Raw genomic sequence first — 18,695 nt, forward strand, 5'->3', positions numbered from 1 at the left:
CCGCAAAAAAAAGATCACAGCCGAGACTGAGAGGAGGAGTCGAGAGACAGAGAGAAGGAGGGGAGTCGGAGAGTGCGGTGCACATTCCACACATGCGCACTGTGGGCCCGGGATGAGTTGGCTGCTAAGCAGGACAGGCAGTGGCGGCAAAAACACCCGGCGGGCCGGATAGATGTCCTCGGCGGGCCGCATGTGGCCCGCGGGCCGTAGTTTGAGGACCCCTGTCCTAAATAGTAACTTTTACAGAGACTTCTAGTAAGAGGGCTCTCTTCTAGCTGCTGATATTAAGTAGGAAGACATTGGCTTTACCCCTCTCTAGCGGGTCCTGCCTGTGATCTGCACAAGTTGAATCTCTATGCAGGACTGCAGAAAACTCTGGAAGAGTTAATGCAGTAGCTTCATACAGCTGTCAGTATACTTTAAAAAGAAACCATTAAGAATTTAAAGCCCTAGCAGCCATCAATATTGAAGTCCACGTGGTGCCCAAAAGAGGGAGATTTCATAAATCCTGGCTTCCTCTGCTACTAGCCTTGCCTCTGAATGCAGTGTAACCCAGAACGGAGCTTCCTTTTACCTTAAAGCTGGGATCGTGAACATGGGGGGACCTGTTTAGGGTCTCAGTGGTTAATGCCGGCACTTTGAATTGGCCTAGAAATTGACTCAATAAGGTCATCCCGACAGAATCTTCATACTCACCATATATATTGTACTGGCTTATTCCTGAGTTACTTTATTTCTTAAGAAACCTCCTCCTCAAAACATCATTAACAATCAAAAGCCAAACGCAGGGGGAGAAGTGGGGAAATGGGGAAAGTTTATATTGTGTAAGTTCAGTGTTATGTTTTGGAAACTTCTTGTGTTGGATACAGTAGCCAATCTCATGAACGAACTGGTGGGTTATTTTCCCAACAGCCTGCTTGGACTCCCTTGAAGATAGTGGACTCCTTATGAACAAAATACACTGTAATATAAGGGGTTGGTAAAAGAGGGAATAAAGCAGCATTTTGCTCACCCTGCTTGTCAGAGGCTTTTTGGTATAATCAGTAGGCTGCTGGAGAAAGGAGCAGAGTGGATCTTTCCTACCTTCTCACTCTATGAGTTTGTAAGCTATACCCAGCCCTTCAAAATTTGTAGCTGTACTTGTATCTGCTGGAGGTCCTATTTTTGAAGTAACGACGTGATCTTGTCTGACTTGGTTTTTGTTTCAGAAATTGGTGACATTGCTGGGGTAGCTGATGTTACCATCAGACAGTCATATAGACTGATCTACCCCAGGGCTCCAGATCTGTTCCCAGCAGATTTCAAATTTGACACCCCAGTGGATAAACTGCCACAGCTGTGAAACTCCAAAGGCTGCTTCTGGATTCTACAAGAGTTTGATTTCAACTTACAACAGAGGTGTATAAAGGGATTATTACTGAGCCTTCAAAGTTGCAGAACTGATTAAAGGATATGAAGAATGCCTACCAAAGGAAGGAGCAGACATTCCAGGTGTAAACAAAATCATTTTGTGGCATCTTTTTCTGTATATATTAGTGAAAGTAATTATTTAACAACCATTACAACAAGCTTAATTTCCTATTGTATGTACTTAAGATTTCTTTTGTAGAGATCTAGTAAAAATGTATTTTGGAAAATATTCTGATTCCTGAATAAACGGTTTTCCAAAAACATTTACGGTCCTGTTGGTTTCAGTATTTCTAATTTGGTTCTAAATAAATACGTTGGTGCAAACAACTCTTTTTTGAAATTCTTGTTTCCTTTTGTTTCTGGATCCTGAGGTGTTACATGAATTCCTGGCAGTTTATAGTATAGACAGCTGATTCAAATTTTCTACAATGCTTTCTGACCATCTTGCAAAAAAAGTGTAAGAGATGGCTCAATTGGAAAGTTCAGTAATTAGCTGCCAGTACAAACATATATGAGAACTTGAATAGTTGTGTGCTTGTCTTCAAACTAGACTTAGGAAAAAGGTAATTAAAACTATATAGTGCTATCCTTTTAAAAACAAACACTTTATATCCAAGTTTAGGAATCACTAGATGAAAATGGATTAGAGCTGGGTTCATTTACTGTAGGGAAGTTAAGGTCTTCCTAGCCCCTGCCATGAAGTTTAAGACAGTGACAGCCAGAGCTGTGGTGTAGACATTTGATGAGCACTCTTACGTTATAGTGTAAAGCAGGAAAACTCACCACTAGAATGCTGGTTTGTTCAGCATCCCCACAGCTAATAGTAGCTTTAAAGTTAGATATTTTACTGTAAGAGTGAAGATTAAACATAATTTAATAAACCCATATTTCATCTTTTCTTCTTCCTTCAACTGCTGTGCCTTGAGAATGTTCCTAGAAGAGTGGAACAAAAATAGCATTGGCTTAAGTCTGTAGTCTAAGATTGATGGCTCTTAAGAATAGAGCGATGCTTTAGAATTGGAAGGGCAGTATCTTCTTCCACATTTGTTTTCATGTGTCACTTTGTACAACACAAAGCAATCAGCTCTGCATTTAATAAACTTAAGCTATTAAAAGAGCATTCAAAACTTCCTATTTGCCCATCATTACTTAAACATTTAGAACTGTGGTAATAAAGGATGACTGCCAGGGAGTTGCAGGGGTCTAAGCGTTTCTAAAGGGGGCTCACACAGTAACTGGAAAGCGAAATACAGCAAATACAGCCCAATTGTTAATACTAAACATGAATAAATCCATATTGCTATTTCAGTTTAGCATACCGGGGAACAACTTTTTCCACATCTTTCTTCAAATCAACTATCCCTACCTAAAATAGATGAATTGCATTTTAAAATTAAATCTCTTGGAATGGTTATTCTGTTGAGTTGGTATGCCAGTTGTTAACGAGGATGCTCTCAAGCATATGCACCTTTACACTACCTAAATCCTAGCCGAGGTGAGTCTGAACTTGCCAGATCTCAGAAGCTAAGCAGGGTTGGCCTTGGCTAGTAATTGGATGGGAGACCTCCAACGAAGACCAGGGTTGCAGAGGCAGGCAATGGCAAACCACGGTTGTGGATTTTCCGGGCTGTATAGCTGTGGTCTTGGCATTGTAGTTCCTGATGTTTCACCAGCAGCTGTGATTGGTATCTTCAGAGGTGTAGCACCAAAAGACGAGATCTCTCAGATGGCAAACCACTTGTGTTACTCTTTTGCCATGAAAACCCCACCAGGGTCACTGTAAGTCAACTGTGACTTCAAGGTAGGGTTTCATTTTTCTCGTTAATAGGGCTAACAAGCGCTTTGTTTATTATTTCATGTTATTATTTAATATTTAAATGACAAGCAAGTGGAACTAGGGCTTATTCACCTTGGCTACTACCTTCACTTTCATAATGCATATTGAAGAAGAAGGCTTTTAATGTCTCCCACCTTTCTTTCTCCTGCCCATTTTAGAAAAAAGCAGTTTAGGAACCTGAGCTGCCACTATGATCTTGGCTTGTGTACAGTAGTGAACTGTTCAGCTTCATAAGGAGAAAAAGTCAGCATTTATTGCTGTTTGCATCTGTCCACCTAGATGAGGGATTCCATGACAGCCTCCTCAGACTGACTATGGGTCCAGCCGTAGCCTTCAGGCATGTATCCCTAGGAGAGGTTGCCCTGCTGAAGCATCTTCATGCTTACACCCTCTGCTAGATTAGAGGCCATGCAAGAAAAGCTTGCTATGCATTTGTGTACAAACAAAACACAGCTGGGGTTAGCTTGCTTCAGCTTCTGATTTAATTGCCTGCAGTACAGACAAAAAGGGAAACAGTTTGGACATTGAACCTCTTTAATACAATGCTGGAAGAGCTTTTTAGATGACTTACAGGTAGCCTTGTCTCTTAATATACATTTATCATTTTGTTCTTAAAAGGCAAGAATAGTAGCAGCAGAGTCAAAATTTTAGGCGAATCCAAACCTATTCTTCACCCCCAAATTGCCAGTAAAGGCAACCAATTTAGCAGTGGGACTTTAAATTACTGGGAGAAAAAAACTAACAAGGAACGGTAATTCAGACCAAGTTCTAACGACATTTTATCTAGAGAAAGACAACATTATAGGGTTCAGTCAGTAAATCATTTTCATATACAAATTTCACTATTTAAACTTTAATTTGTGATAACTGCAAGACAGTCTGTAGTATGACAATGTTAAAGGCACATTTCATTTAATGCATAGTGTACCATTCTAAAATATCCTAATTTCTTTACAAAGTGCTTCAGCAGCCACATACAAGTATAGCAAAATATATTTACAATCTAGAGTTTAAAATCTTAATTTGCCTAAATATATTTAAAACTAGATAAAAATAGTGCTTTCTTTCAGCTTAACTGTGTGAACATACCCTGTCTCTATTTGTTAGAGACTTATTTAGATTACAAACATTTCTGTACAAGACGTTTTTGTCAAAAAAGTTACTTCTGTAGAATTTTAAATCTGAAGCACCCGTTTGGGACCCAGCCACCTGTAGATCTATAATTAGTAAATAGAAAGGGTTAACAAAGTATGCCTCAACATATGTAGTGTTTGTTTAAATTAGAATACATGAAATGGGGAATAACAAAATAACATCCTGAAAAGACAAAGCATTTTAAAAGTTATATTCCTGATTATTTTTAAGAGATTCTCTCACCATTGTCCATTTTGGACAAACTTGAATGCACATTATTTTAGTGACCCTATTATACCTTGCAGACCAGTACCCACTTTAAAAAGGAAATTAGAAACCTAGCAGATCACATTCTGGTCAAATTTACTGAACAAATCTCAGCATGTAACACTTTCACATTGCACTGCCTCTACTCAAAATCAACATGGTTCAATTACTATTCACCTTTTATAGAATGAGACTAGAAAAAGCAGTCAATTTGAGTGAATTTAAACTTCACTCAACACGCTCTTGATTGTGAGCTAGTGGGAGATGAGGCTGATCAGAAATTTTGATTAGCTAAAGTGGAATGTTCTCTTCCACACAGTTTTAAAATATTTGTACAGAATGTTGGAAAACAAACCAAGATTATAATGAGCGCACACAGTGTCTGGTCAAAGACAGTTTAACTTTTGAGGTACAGCATAGTGTTAAGAGGCTTAAAATATACATGTTTTACCAAAAATATTTATACACATTCTCTTATTATTGCTTTCTATCCCTCTTCTCAATAACTGCCAATGAAGGTTCTGGAATTCAGTGACCTTAAAATGTACACCAATGTGTTTTTTCCCCATTAAGTCTGGCTTTAACAATACATTCATTCACACGGCCACTGGACAAAAACTAATGGGAGTGGTACACTTAACTGATGTGCTTGAAACAAAAGTACATATATAACTTCCAGATATACATGTACATCACATGCATACACTGAAGTCTGTCATTCCTTAAAAATGATATGGTAACTCCAAGTTAGCACACACAAGATGAATGACATTGTTAACAAATTAGGATACCTATCCATGGAGTTAGAGGGAAAATACATGACTAAGAGTACAGAACAGTAACTGGATCTGAGAGAATGCATCTACCTAAAAAAAATTCCTGGTTAAGACTGAAGAGAGACATTCTTATTCATTACATTCTTAACTCTGCTGGTTATTTCTGAACAGTGTTTAACGAGATTAAAGGCAAAAAAATGTTTGGCAAGTGACTTTGGTAAACTTTTCAGGACCACTCTGGTCTCTCTGTGTTTTAAAAATGGAAGCACTTACACTTTTTTCACATAGGTAAGGCTTTTAAACACATACCCCACCCCCTAATAAATACCATAGAAAGGTTACCAAAAAACAAGGCATCTGTTCTTAATCCTCATTACTTTTAAAAATCAAGTCAACAGTGTGCTTAACAGTCTTCAGACTGACACTTTTTTGAGATTGCAGTACTTTTTTTTCATTCATTAAAATGGTCAGCTTTTGCCTTCTTCCAATAAAACCTGGGTAGATGGTTGTCACGTCTGGTTGTTGTCCCACTTTTTTAAGGCAGATATTTTGCAATGTTGTCTGTTGCAAAAGGTACAAAGGATGTGTGTGCCCATATGAGAGTGGAACACAAACTGTACCAACAATTCAGTTTAAAAAAGCTGCACAGAACTGCTTTCCAGTGCTCAAGATTTTTTTTTAAAAAAGGATATACAAGAGGCCACTCCTTAGGTGTATTAAAAACAGTACTTAAAAAAAATCTTCATGTGATTTAAAATCAAGCTACAGGCAGCACAGAGACCAATCCAAAGGCTGGTATTCTTGAGAGGGAAGGGGGATGCCATTCTCATAAGCCAGTTGGCTAGGATTTCACAGTGTCTAAGAAATTAACACCAATCAGCAATGTAGTCGAAGTCTCTGAACATTTCCTGTTCATCTTCTAAAAGTATCCGTGGCTCCCTGGGTGGAGTGAGAATAGGCGCTTCTGAGGTAAATTCATCATCAAAATTGCTGACATCTTCTCTTCCTCTTATTATTGGTACAAAAGGAGGCTTTACTTTCTTGGCAAGCAGGGCATTCCAATCTATCAACTAAAAACAGAGGACTAGTTAAGTTTCTCACTTCTGACTGCTACTGGATTTTACACATTTTTTTAGTTGGCACTCACCCGGAAAAAGTGATGCTTTTTGACATCTTCAGCGTCTTTCTCACCAGCACCAAGACGCCGCTCTGGATTTCTCCTCAGAAGCTTAAAAAAAAAAAAGTATCAAGGACTTGTGACAGTATACTTAAGAATTCAATCTCTGTGAAAATTTCCAGTAAGAAAATTTATATATAGTTCAGAGTAACAATTCAAAGTTAAAATTTTAAAGAGTTAAATTCCAAAGGCGCTGAGAACATAGGAGAAACACTATATAAATGTAAATGATTGTTACTAAAACAGATCAGATACCTAGTTAAATGTATGAGTCTGCAACTAGATTTTAGAAACCTTCACTCAGTAGTAAACAGCAAACATTAAACATTCTTCAAGCTACTGAATTAAATTGTGATTTAAATCAGCCATTAAAAGGTGTGTGTTACCATTCTAGATGGTGAACTAATACTCTAAAAGAAAAACATACTTTTGTTTGATGCATAACGTTAAATAAATTTGACAGTATACTCCAAATATAATACAGATGGCTTTAATACTCATTGCTTCCACTTTATACATGTGGTCATAGACTGGACATAGAATGGTCTTACCCTTCTCATTATTGAGATGGCTTCTGTAGAAAGGAACCGAGGATATCTTACTTCATCGTTTACAATACTGTCAAAAACTTCCTCTTCATCATCTCCAGGAAAGGGAGACTGGGGAAGAAAGTCACATATATGAACAAAAATTAATTTTAACTACTCTGTTTTAATTAAAGTATTTTCAAAACTGACTAACCACGTAACTGAATTGAAGGGCACTTCTGCCTGCAAGAAAAGGGGAATTTTTACAAATTCTACTCTCCCATTTCAGATCCCATATCACGTTCAGCACTGTTTGGGAAGACCTTCCTGTGGGGGGAATACAGTGAAAACCAGAGACAGTGTTGCAGGAGCACAATGGGCTGCAGTGGGAGGCAAGAAATTCCCATTCACTTGCAGCATTTTGGATATAATCTACATTGTAACTAAGCAGGATTTTGCCTCTCCCAAACATGCAAGTCCTTTTCTTCATCCTCATAAGCCTTCATAAATAGATAAAAGAAATATTTGTTTTATTAGACTTACCTCACCAACCAGCATTTCATAGATGAGCACACCAAGACCCCACCAGTCCACAGCTCTTGTATAAGATGTTTCTGTCAACACCTCTGGAGCAAGAAATTCTGGAGTGCCACAGAATGTACTTGTTCGGTCGCCAAATCCCATGCCTGAAACAGTTACATAACTTCTGAAAACTGAAGCCAACTCTCTTGTATGTGTCTTAAATTATTTTTTTAGTACTCGTACACCACAACGGGCAAAAACTGTGGGAGGTCATGATCAATAAGTTATGCTCTTACTTAAAAAATATAGCATCATAAAATATATGTATCATTTCCTCTTTCCATCCCTAACTTCACAAAATATACACAAACAATTCAGTCAGGTTGTGAATTTCTTGTTTATGTGAAGGACAACAGGTTCCAATTCATTTGGAGAGCTGGCACCCCCTTAAAAAAAGAACTCGAGTCTGTGGGAGAACAGGAAAATTGAGTCTATTAGAGCACTTATTTAAAATGTGGATGGTTTTATTCAGCAAATGTCAGATGAAAAGGGCCAGACATTTAGTTCTGCTTCTAAACTAAGCAAATTAGTATCCCCAGATTTTTAAAACATCCTAACACAGCCCCCCCCCAAGTTCAACACAGCTGAGGTATATATTCAACAAGCCTATTTAAAACTCCTTACTCATGCTAGAAGATATTTTTGTCATACTAGTATTAATTCAAAAGGAAGACTGAGGTACAAATTCTGTGCCAAAATTTTACAAAAGAGCAAAGAGCAAGAAGATGATAGAGAATTTCTTGATTATGTGCTATCAATATACCTTCTTATTAACAAAGGCTACCATTGCAAGTTTAATAAAACTTTATTTCCCTTGTGATTTTTGTTCCTACTGAAATGTATAGTAGTTTTCAGTTCTACAATAATTAATTTTTGTATTTGGGCAGGAAGTTAATTTTACAGGTGATGAAACTAGAATTTTGTTTATATTTAGGGGAAAATATTTAGCTGCAGAACTTTAGTTATACCAGGTGAATAAAGTGTTGCATTTTATATTCTACTATTGGCACTCCAGTTTTAAAATCAGTGCTGGATAACCTTATGTGAGAACAAAGTTCCAAAGCCTGGGTGCCACCACTAAGAAGACTATCTCTGGTACTAGTTTCTAAAAACAAACAAAGCAGGGACTCTGACAATGATATTAATTGGTAGACAGACTTATATGGGATGAGGTCCTCTCATACTTAGAACAGCTTTAAAGGAAACCAACATCTGTGCTCATAAATGATTCAGCAACCAGTATAGAGCTTTTAAATCTGGTGAGATGTCTATCACTGCATTTCAAATTAGGTGAACCTTCCAAGCACTTCAAAAGCATTCCCTAATCATTGTTTACTAGTATCCTAACCCAACCTACTTTCCACTCAACAAGGCAATGTGTGTATTTGTACTCTGATGCCTATAAAACATCAGAAGTCATCATCAGAAGTCAGTCTAGTACACAAGACTTAGCTCAGACCACCTGAGAAGCCACCATTTCCTCCTTATAGGAGGTGAAAGTGGTAGTCAGAGAGGAAATGGATATAAGGTTTTCCCTCCAATTATGCAATGTCATCTGGCAATCTAGCAGGGAGTTGCTTCCTACTAAAGCTTAATTAGTTACTTCCAATCTGAACAGAGCAGAGATGGCTATAAACTTCACACACAGCAACATGCACCATCAGGCAGGAGACTGGGGCAGAAGGGGGGGAGTAAATGAACAAACTCTTGGTATTTGAGGATGTAATTAAAAATAGTAAGCTCCGATGTCTGCCACTGCCAGATAAACCTGTCACTGTAAAGCATATTTTTGAAAGGTTTACCTTCCTTACAGAGACCAAAGTCAGCTATCTTCACAAAACCTTCTGTATCCAGCAACAAGTTATCCAATTTCAAATCTCTACAAATACAAAGACCAACATATTATGGCCATAGTCAGTTCCAAAGTACTCACTGCAATCATTTACAAACGCTTAAACTATTTCTTTTTCAAAGTTAAAGATACTTGGAAATAACTTGCAGGTTTGTACATGTATCCCATGGCAAGACTCTCTGCTAACAAAGAAAATGTTACGTTTTTATTAATCTAAACAGAGTATATGTAAGGTGCAGGCATTAGACAAAAATCTGTATCTTAAGCATTAACTTACTTACCTATAAACTATTTTGTGCTCATGTAAATACTGCAGTCCGAGAACCACACATGCAGCATAAAATCTGTTTAAAGATAATAGAATGTGTCAGTTCTTATTTTCCTTTATATTTCTACTAAAGGATAACTGCTGAAAATCTGATGAATAAAATCCTGCATCCTTCAGATAGTCAAAGCTCAATGCGACAGAAATAACCCCATGCATTTGTTCAGAAGTGGATTTATACCCTCTTAATCAAAACTATAGGATGGATCTGAAGGGACGCATGGAGGAATCTTCTGTCCATGGTTACAGTGCTTTCATGCACAGAAGATTCTTCTCAGACTGTGGGGGCCCCTGGGGATACCACCCTATAAAACTGACATTCCCAACATCTAGATCTAGACAACGGTTGTTACCAATGCATAGAGAAAAGCATGTCCTGACTCAACTACAGTACCTACCTTGATGAGGCAGGGTGTGCTTTGCAATGCTGCCCATCAAGTTGAATGTCCTGCTACAGTATACAGGGAAGCCCAGACATGGCTCTGTGTCATGGTGCTTCAAATTCATCAGGATGGTGCCCAAGTCCATCCCAAACACCTCTTAGCTTGCCCAGAATTCTCCATCTCTATTAAAATCCCACAAGTATAAGACAGTTGCTCACAACTGCTGTATTCCACATGGGTGAACGGCATTGACAAACTTGGTCAGTGATGTCTTGGCAATGCTACAAGTTTGCATGCCACACTGCTGCAGCAGTTATGCCTCATTACATGTGCTCCTAAGATAGCCCCACCTCAAAGACCACCTCTTCTTCCTGGTGTGTTAAATTAAACATTGTTAAGGCTAATCAGAGTTTCCCTTAAACCAGATTCTGAAATCTGAGGTGGAGCCAATGTTACACTTAGAGTGTTCCTTCACAAAACTGAAACACCAAAGTGAAGTTATTTACATCAATGCCCATACATTTCTTTTTGGCCAATAGAAAAGAACACTTACACTGCTCTTGGTTCAGAAAAGACATCGGTATGAATGTGCATCATGAGATCCCCGCCAGCAGCATACTCCATTACAAAGCACACATGATCTTTGGTTTGGAAACAAGCAAACAGGTTCACCAGAAAGGGATGCCTTACACTGTTCACAGTTTCAAAAATCCGCTTCTCACACATGAGACTGAAAAAAAATGTTTTATGAGGTGTTATAACACTGTCTGAACTAATATCATCTCCAATACAAGAGGTTCAGAAGAGATCAGAAGTAACATTTCAAACCAGTTTGTAGAAAAATGTACAAGTGAGATTGTGAAAAGTCACAGGATATCCCCACAAAACATTTCCAAAACTAATCCTTATCCTAGTCCTGTATAGATGTTATATCTATCATGTTCTTTTCTGCTGTGATTAGTTGCCATGTGTATAGTAAGTTTAGACGTGTTTCGCGGTGAGATTATTTCCTGTTTGAGCTGTGATAGCCAGGAGACTGTGGCAGCATTCCAGGTTGACAACCCTGTTCCCAAACCACTGTCCTTTTCTAACACGGAGATTCTCTACTAAACTTGGAACCTTTAAATATGATTCAACAGGAAAAAGTCTGACAAAGAAAGTCCATTTGTTCTGAAGTGCAAAGACACAAAGGCACAGGAGTTTGGAGGCCAGAATTTTCAAGTTCAGTCATAGAGGGATATCATAGTTTCCACTTGTTCAGATACTCCAATGAACACATGACACCAGTCAATGCTACATCCAATGTGAATTTAAACCAAACATTCACAATGGCATAAGAGAACATTAGCATGCCAAATTCTCACAGAATTTATTAGGTGGAACCAAGAGATTCAACATACCAGTTGCAGACAAGATGCATTACAACAGAAAATTGTATGCAGGAAGTATAACGTCTAAATGAGCCTTACTTACAAAACAGAATTAAAACCTTAGCCAATAAATACAATTAAATAAACTATCAAGGAACAATTTTTAAGAAGTTATTCCTGTTATACAGAAGGAAAGAAGAATGAAGATAGTCCTAGCTGTCAATGGTAGCGGTCTTTAAAAAGCAGCAATTTTTCCCATGAGCTGTATGGCAGGGGGAAGGAGGAGGAACTGGGGCAGGAAGACAAAAATCAGACTCCAGCTCTCACACAGGTAATGGTTACTGACATTTCTATCCACTAGATCAGGAGAAAAGCTTTGGGCATTGTACCAGTTTGCATAAGGGGCAACTAGGGCACATAGAAATGCAGCTGCAACACAGCTGTTGCAAAATGCAGCCATTCATGTACTGTACATCATTTATTGTTACTAATAATGGCTGTGATATAACGTGGCCAGAGCTTTGTACAAAAAAATGGGTAACATCAGCTAAACTGAACCAAGGTGTTAAAAAGGTGGGATATAAGTACGGTTGCCAGTTTTGGCCTGGGAAATTCCTAGAGATTTGGGAGCCGTGCCTGTGGGGAAGGATTTCACCTTCAGTCTATGTTATACCGTGGAGTCTGCCATTCAAAGCTGCCACTTTCTCCAGGGGAACTGATATATGTAGCCTGGAGATAAATTGTAATTCTAGAACTGCAGGCCGCACCTGGAGGTTGGCAACCCCAGATATGTATGATAAAATACATTTTGTGTTTTAAATAGCATAGCACTTCTGAACTGCAGAACACTTTATATGCTTGTGCTCAGGTATATGCAAACACAAGATGGAACCAACACATCAACGGCAGGCAGATTACCACCATTCTCCCAACAGAAGCATATGGCTGTATTAAAAAAATTCTATGGCTGATTTCAAAAATTCAGAATCCATGGCAAATATGTGCCTTGCTTACTCTTGGGATCGCATGCTTCTGTTTCTCTTGTGCAGCCAAGATTTCATAAACCAGGAACCCTTCAAACCTAATCTGTTTCTTGTTACTCTGATTTGGAAGAATTTAACAAATTATAATTTTTCTTTACTACATATCAGGATTCTAAACCAGGATTGTATTGGAATGGCAGCCATGTCCACACCCCATGTGGCAAGCTGGTTCTGAAACTGTGGAAAATTTGTCATACCACATTGTTGTCTACCTGCTCTGAGGGGGAAAAATCCCACTGGATGCTTAGAAGTCACTGGGTTTTGTACCTTGGCCCTTAAGAATCAAAACATATTCAGAATATTTCTCTCCTTCATACTGACCTGTCTACTTCATCACGGGCAACGATGTCTCCTTTCTTTAAGGCTTTAATAGCAAACATTTCATTTGTATTTTTATACTCGGCCAAAAGGACCTGAAGCAAAAAGACAACATTCAGTGAGCACGCTTTCCACTACACTGAGGGACAAAATTCTATTATTCTGTGAATACTTTCCCTTCCAAAAAAGTTTACTTTAAATATGTTTTATATTGATCAGCACTCTGACTGAGCATATATAAACGGTTTCCCTTATAAAATCTGAGTTCATAAACACATGCAGTTTTTAAAAAGGAGAAGTTTAATGCCAGGAAACAAAAATATGGGGAAAAGGGATAAAAGTAATCTTGTTTATTGAATATACCTTTCCAAAGTGTCCTCTGCCCAGAACAGCACAACATCGGAAGTCTTGTAAACTAAACTGAAATCTCTGTTGCATTCTGAAAGACAGCAATTTTTAAGAGCAAGTAAGAATTTCTTCTCAACATGAAGTAGAGACATACAGTATTACAAAGTCAAATGACAACTCACCTTCTATCTTCAGGTTCTTGTATAGTATACTCTGTATCAGAGTTTGAAATTTGAGTCTCACAAATAATTTCCGGCTGAAGTTTGGGGACAAAATTATTTCTGTCATGCTCAAAATCAAATGTTTCTGTATCCTGTGAAATGTGTAGAAGAAAAAAAATCTGAAGATTTAAAAAAATGACAGTTGCTAGAAACTGGGAAAAGTGAACTCTATCTAAAAAAGCTATGCTATCGAGCAGCAGGTATTAAATTCAGGATTACAGAATTCAGAATCTGAGCTTGATGCCCTTACAGTGAAATCCTAAGGAGAGTTATTCCATTCTAAATCCACTGATTTCAATGGGCTTAGAGTAACTCTGCTTAGGATTTCACTGCTAGTGACTGAACAGGCTGAGACATTAAGAGGCCACCTCTTCCCATATTTGCACTCTCATCACCCTTACGTACTTGTTTTTGGGGAGGACTGTTCAGAATGCCCACTTTAAAAGTGGTGAGAAGAGTGAAGGGACAGAACTTTTCCATTGCTGGCCAAATTTTTTGGAATGCTCTGCCCCATGAGGAAACACCGGGACTTATTTTCAGAAGGATGTATGAAGGTGTATTGTCGAAGGCTTTCACAGCTGGATAACGATGGTTGTTGTGGATTTTCCGGGCTGTATAGCCGTGGTCTTGGCATTGTAGGAACTACAATGCCAAGACCACGGCTATACAGCCCGGAAAATCCACAACAACCATCGATGTATGAAGGCTTTCTTCTTTTGGTAGACTTTTCAGAAGATCTGTTGCTGATAATTATGTGTTCACTGGTGGTATCTAGTATTATTTAACATTAGGTTTGAACACTGATGTGAATTTAAATTATGATTAAAAGGAACAATATATATAGCTGAACATAAATAGCTGCCTTATACTGTCAGATGATTGTTCACTAAACTTATGATTGTCTACTGTGACTGGCAGCAGCTCTTCAGGATCTTAAGAGAGTGAATATGAAAAATATAAAGTTCTTTCACAGCTAAATAAAACACACTATGGTGAAAATTAATTAATACTGACTAGTATTGACTAGGGTTGGGTGAAAATAGGGATGGGTAGGGATCCTAATATCCATTCACCTGGTTCTATATGACCAAGATTGCTTTGGACTTTTATTTCTTGGTAATAGACAATCATGCTGTCTCACCTTGGAGCTGCAAATGTAGTGCGCTACCTGAACGATGACACAGGGGTATAGAACGTTACCCATTCAAAGAAAAGTAGACAAAAACTTCCTGTTTGAGCATAAAACCTCCAACTGTTATTTGGATTCTGGCCTAAGTATCTAACTTCTAAAAATATATCAAGTGCCTTATTTTGCATATAGCCATTGTGAAGTATTTGAAGGGAGTGGAGTTGTTTTCTGTAGCCCCAGAGGATTTGACTAGAACCAATAGGTTAAAATTAAATCAAAAGAGTATTCAGCTAAACATTAGGAAGAACTTCCTGACAGAGTGGTTCCTCAGCAGAACAGGATTCTTTGGGAAGTGGTAAGCTCTCCTTCCTTGGATGTTTTTAAGAAGAGGCTAGATGGCCATCTGTCAGCAATGCTGATTTTATGACTCAGTATGAATTTAGGCATATCGTCAGAGGGAGAGCAGGAACAGATGAGCCATCGTGAGGATCTTGAGTCCCTTTCTTATATGGCCAGGGTAAAGCCGATTGCCACTCTGGGGACAGGAAAAAACTTTCCTCCAGGCCAGATTGGCCAGGGATCCTGGAGTTTTTTTGTCTTCCTCTGGGCACAGAGCAAGAGTCACTGGGGGACTGGGTGGGAGGTAGCTGTGAATTTCCTGCATTGTGCAGAGGGTTGGACTAGATAACCTTTGTAGTCCCTTCCAGCTTTATGTTTCTACAAACTAGTCATACATCATTCCCAGATCCTATAAATACTACATATATACCTTGGCTGAGAGAACTGTACACAGAAAGTATCGACGATAGTGCATTCTACATGAAAACTAAATCAAGAACACAATTCTTATGACCACAGAATATTTAGGTAAATCATTTTTTTAAAAAAAAAAACTTCACTAAAATAACATATTCAATTATTCCAAATGAGAAGCCTTGCCTGAGTGGGTGCAGCTGGAGCCTTCGGCTCAAGTGAAGGTTCACTTATTTCTCCAAGAGAAGAAGCACGCGGTGGAGTAAGTGGGGGTTCGGATTCAAGTTCAAATTCCAATTTGGTTACAGGGGAATCGCTTAAAGAAAGCAATTTGCTTAGTGAGCATGGTGACAATTTTGGTAAACAAAAATAAATATGCTAAGCATTAATTGACAATTTCTACTCAAGGTAAGATATCCTAGAACAGTAAATAAGCTCATGTTCCCTTTTTGCATTACAGTTGTTTCCCTATTACTTTTATATGCAAACACTGCTCAACGTTTCTTTGCCATTTACCTAGCTGCTGATGCTAGCTCAGGAATACGAGTATCAACCACTGGCACTGAAGCAGACACGGAAGCTTGAGGGCTGAAAGTGCCAGTATGATTTACTGTAGGAATAGCTCTTCTCACCAGCCTTCCCCAAGTGGCAATATTAATATTCATCTGAGGAGCTCTGAGAAATGTTTTGCCTGTGGAGAAAAAAAATCACAGCACAAGTAATCTTCTTGCTTATCACCAAAAGCGATAATTAAAAGAAAATTCATATTCATTAGTTTATTATTTTGATGAATAAACCAATCATGTAGTATTCCATATTTTCCTAACTAATGGACTTACTTTTTTTTTAAAAAAAACTATTATTTGAAGCTCTGTCTACAAATGCTAAACAAATATTTTAGAAAGAAGTCTGACAATTTAGCATCAGCTAGTAGGGCTTAGGAATACACGTCTATATCAATATTAATGTTATAACACAGTGTTCATAAAAATTATGTTACCTTGTTGCTTTGAGAAAATTTTCTTCTGTCTTTGAAGTTTTGGCCTTCTTTCAATAACTGGATTAAAAAATGTAACCTGCAGTACAAAGGAGCAGTTTCAAAATTCAGTTTCAAAGTACCAATTCTCAAAACTTAATACTCTTTTTAAAATATATTCTTTATTTGTGGCCTTACCTCAGCAAACAGAGTGCCCTGGGGCTCAAGATAGAGACACATCCCATGTCGCTGATTATCTAAAAAGTCTTCTAACCTCAGAAACTTCACTGCACACAGAGATCTCCAATCACGCCAATAAACAGAAATTTCTAATTCACGTGACTGAAGGAAATAAAAAAAAACACACTTTTAAATATTAAATGTTACTGTAGTTGCTAAATTCCTATTTTGCAGAGGGGGGAAAAGGCCAGTTGTTCATAATCTACCTCAGAGGTCCACTTGAGCAGAGCAGCACTGCTCTGCTAAAGTAACACGAAAGCAAAAAAAAGTCACATTGGCAATGCTGGTGGTTCCTTTGCCATTAATTGAATTCTTGTTGTTTATAAAGCAGGAGTGGGAAAGTATCCATCTTGCTGTCCTTGCCTATTTAGCCGCTTCTTTTGAACATTCCTGAAACAGCTGGAAAATGGCAGGTAACTTGTGACCTGTCCCTCCAAGTTTGCCTGCTAAGGATGGACAACCAAGTGGCAAGAGTTTCAAAGTGAATCATAAGGAGCCATAGAGGAACACTCTTTCTTCCTCATTCACCCTTGGCAACATAAAAAAGACACTTTATTTGCATTATGTTCAGGAAACTGTGTAACGTAACATCTCTTCAGATGTTTTTACAAGGCCTTTTGTGAAGCCCAAGGAATACATTCCATAGCTATTTAAACCTAGTACTATAAAAACACCTACATATAGATTCAATAACATTTACTTTAAAGCAATTCATTTTATGAAAAAGATGAGTCATAAAAATACACAACTTTACAAGATAAATACAGCTTTACAGAACCAGTTGTAACACAGCAAAAGTACTCAATCCTCAAAGAACTGCTATAGCACCAGGAAGGTTGAAATCACGCAACTTACTGTCTGCTGCCTCAGTGGTGGCTAAAAAATAAACTACCATATGTTAATGATAGGACATTTCAGACATCGTTAAATTCATAGGGTCGTGTGACTTGCCTACGTTGGAAGCGACTTGACAGCACATAACATGTTTATTTCAAGGTGCCAGTGTTTATTCCTGTAGTACAGGCTGAGATATATATATTTTATGTCCTAATATTGTTTCAAAAAAGAAACTCAAGTATCAGTAAATACAAAGTAGCCAGTTTGCTCTGTCCACACAACACCCTCCTATCAAGAAATCACAAGGAGAAAACCAGGTATAACCTGCAGCCATTTCTATTATTACGTAAAAAAATAGAGGCTGCTCCTGTACTAAGCAGGTAGGTAAAAAGAGAAAAAAATGAAAAAAAAAGAAAAAAAAGAGAAAAAAAAGAGACTCCTGTGATTTTTTTCTCTTTTTACCTACCATTTCTATTATTACAGCAGCCCCAGGCCATCTTATTTTACAATCTAGATCATATGGAGGCTTCTCCATGCAATTCTGTTCACATGCATTAGATGAAGAAAACAAAACTAGCGGGGTTGATAGCTTGCATATGTTAACTAATTCAACGCCCAGACTTTATCCATGTCATGTTTGCCTTCCAGAGAAATACTCATTGAAATCTATGCAACTTTAGTTCCCAGTCTGGTGCTAAGGTTTGTTTGTTTTTTTAAATCAGTGAGATTTCTGTACCCTTCCCAGAATCCCAAACATGTGCTTCAAAAATACAGATGTAATCTAAAAGGGGATCCTTAAATCTACCTTGAACAAAGTATGCCGAAACAGTTTAACTTTCAACCCATTTACATTTTCATCTTTTTGATAAAGACCATCAACGAGCCTTAATTCAGACTGGCAATTTTTGAAAAAAAATTGAAAAAAAAACCCCAGGGAACAATTTCTGGGTACTGGCCTGATTTTTGCTTTCTTATAAAAACCATCTGGAAGATTACAAAGATAGCATTTTTCCTGTTTGTTTTGGCTTGGTATGATCCTTTATTTTCAACTTGATCATTTTCAGTGTCAGAATTCCAGGTATATTTCATAATTTTTTTTAAAGGATGTAAGCATGCTAAGTTCATTACAAACCAACAATATAGGGCTTCCATAGCTAAATATACTATTGTGAAAGTTTCGTCAGAGTAAT

At 37.9% G+C, this 18,695-nt stretch overlaps 2 protein-coding genes across 3 annotated transcripts in view; one reads left to right on the plus strand and one right to left on the minus strand.

The window, feature by feature from the left end:
* GTF2B (general transcription factor IIB) overlaps positions 1 to 1,727 on the plus strand; it is a 32,946-nt gene extending 31,219 nt beyond the window's left edge. Inside the window, exon 7 of the mRNA XM_054980143.1 lies at positions 1,209 to 1,727. Within this exon, the coding sequence (XP_054836118.1) occupies positions 1,209 to 1,342 (134 nt within the window). The 3' untranslated portion in view covers positions 1,343 to 1,727. The remainder of the gene's footprint in view (positions 1 to 1,208) is intronic.
* Positions 1,728 to 3,706: 1,979 nt separating this feature from the next.
* PKN2 (protein kinase N2) overlaps positions 3,707 to 18,695 on the minus strand; it is a 73,099-nt gene continuing 58,110 nt past the window's right edge. For both annotated transcript variants that reach the window (XM_054979624.1, XM_054979623.1), the window contains 14 exons: positions 16,627 to 16,770; positions 16,453 to 16,528; positions 15,969 to 16,143; positions 15,639 to 15,768; positions 13,532 to 13,662; positions 13,365 to 13,440; positions 13,005 to 13,096; positions 10,824 to 11,000; positions 9,844 to 9,906; positions 9,513 to 9,589; positions 7,672 to 7,814; positions 7,153 to 7,260; positions 6,572 to 6,652; positions 3,707 to 6,494 (listed from right to left, as the gene is read on the minus strand). In XM_054979624.1, the coding sequence (XP_054835599.1) occupies positions 6,291 to 6,494; positions 6,572 to 6,652; positions 7,153 to 7,260; positions 7,672 to 7,814; positions 9,513 to 9,589; positions 9,844 to 9,906; positions 10,824 to 11,000; positions 13,005 to 13,096; positions 13,365 to 13,440; positions 13,532 to 13,662; positions 15,639 to 15,768; positions 15,969 to 16,143; positions 16,453 to 16,528; positions 16,627 to 16,770 (1,677 nt within the window). In that variant the 3' untranslated portion in view covers positions 3,707 to 6,290. The remainder of the gene's footprint in view (positions 6,495 to 6,571; positions 6,653 to 7,152; positions 7,261 to 7,671; positions 7,815 to 9,512; positions 9,590 to 9,843; positions 9,907 to 10,823; positions 11,001 to 13,004; positions 13,097 to 13,364; positions 13,441 to 13,531; positions 13,663 to 15,638; positions 15,769 to 15,968; positions 16,144 to 16,452; positions 16,529 to 16,626; positions 16,771 to 18,695) is intronic.

This window comes from Eublepharis macularius, chromosome 5 (genome assembly GCF_028583425.1).
Source record: "Eublepharis macularius isolate TG4126 chromosome 5, MPM_Emac_v1.0, whole genome shotgun sequence".
In the NCBI taxonomy this organism is placed as follows: domain Eukaryota; kingdom Metazoa; phylum Chordata; class Lepidosauria; order Squamata; family Eublepharidae; genus Eublepharis; species Eublepharis macularius.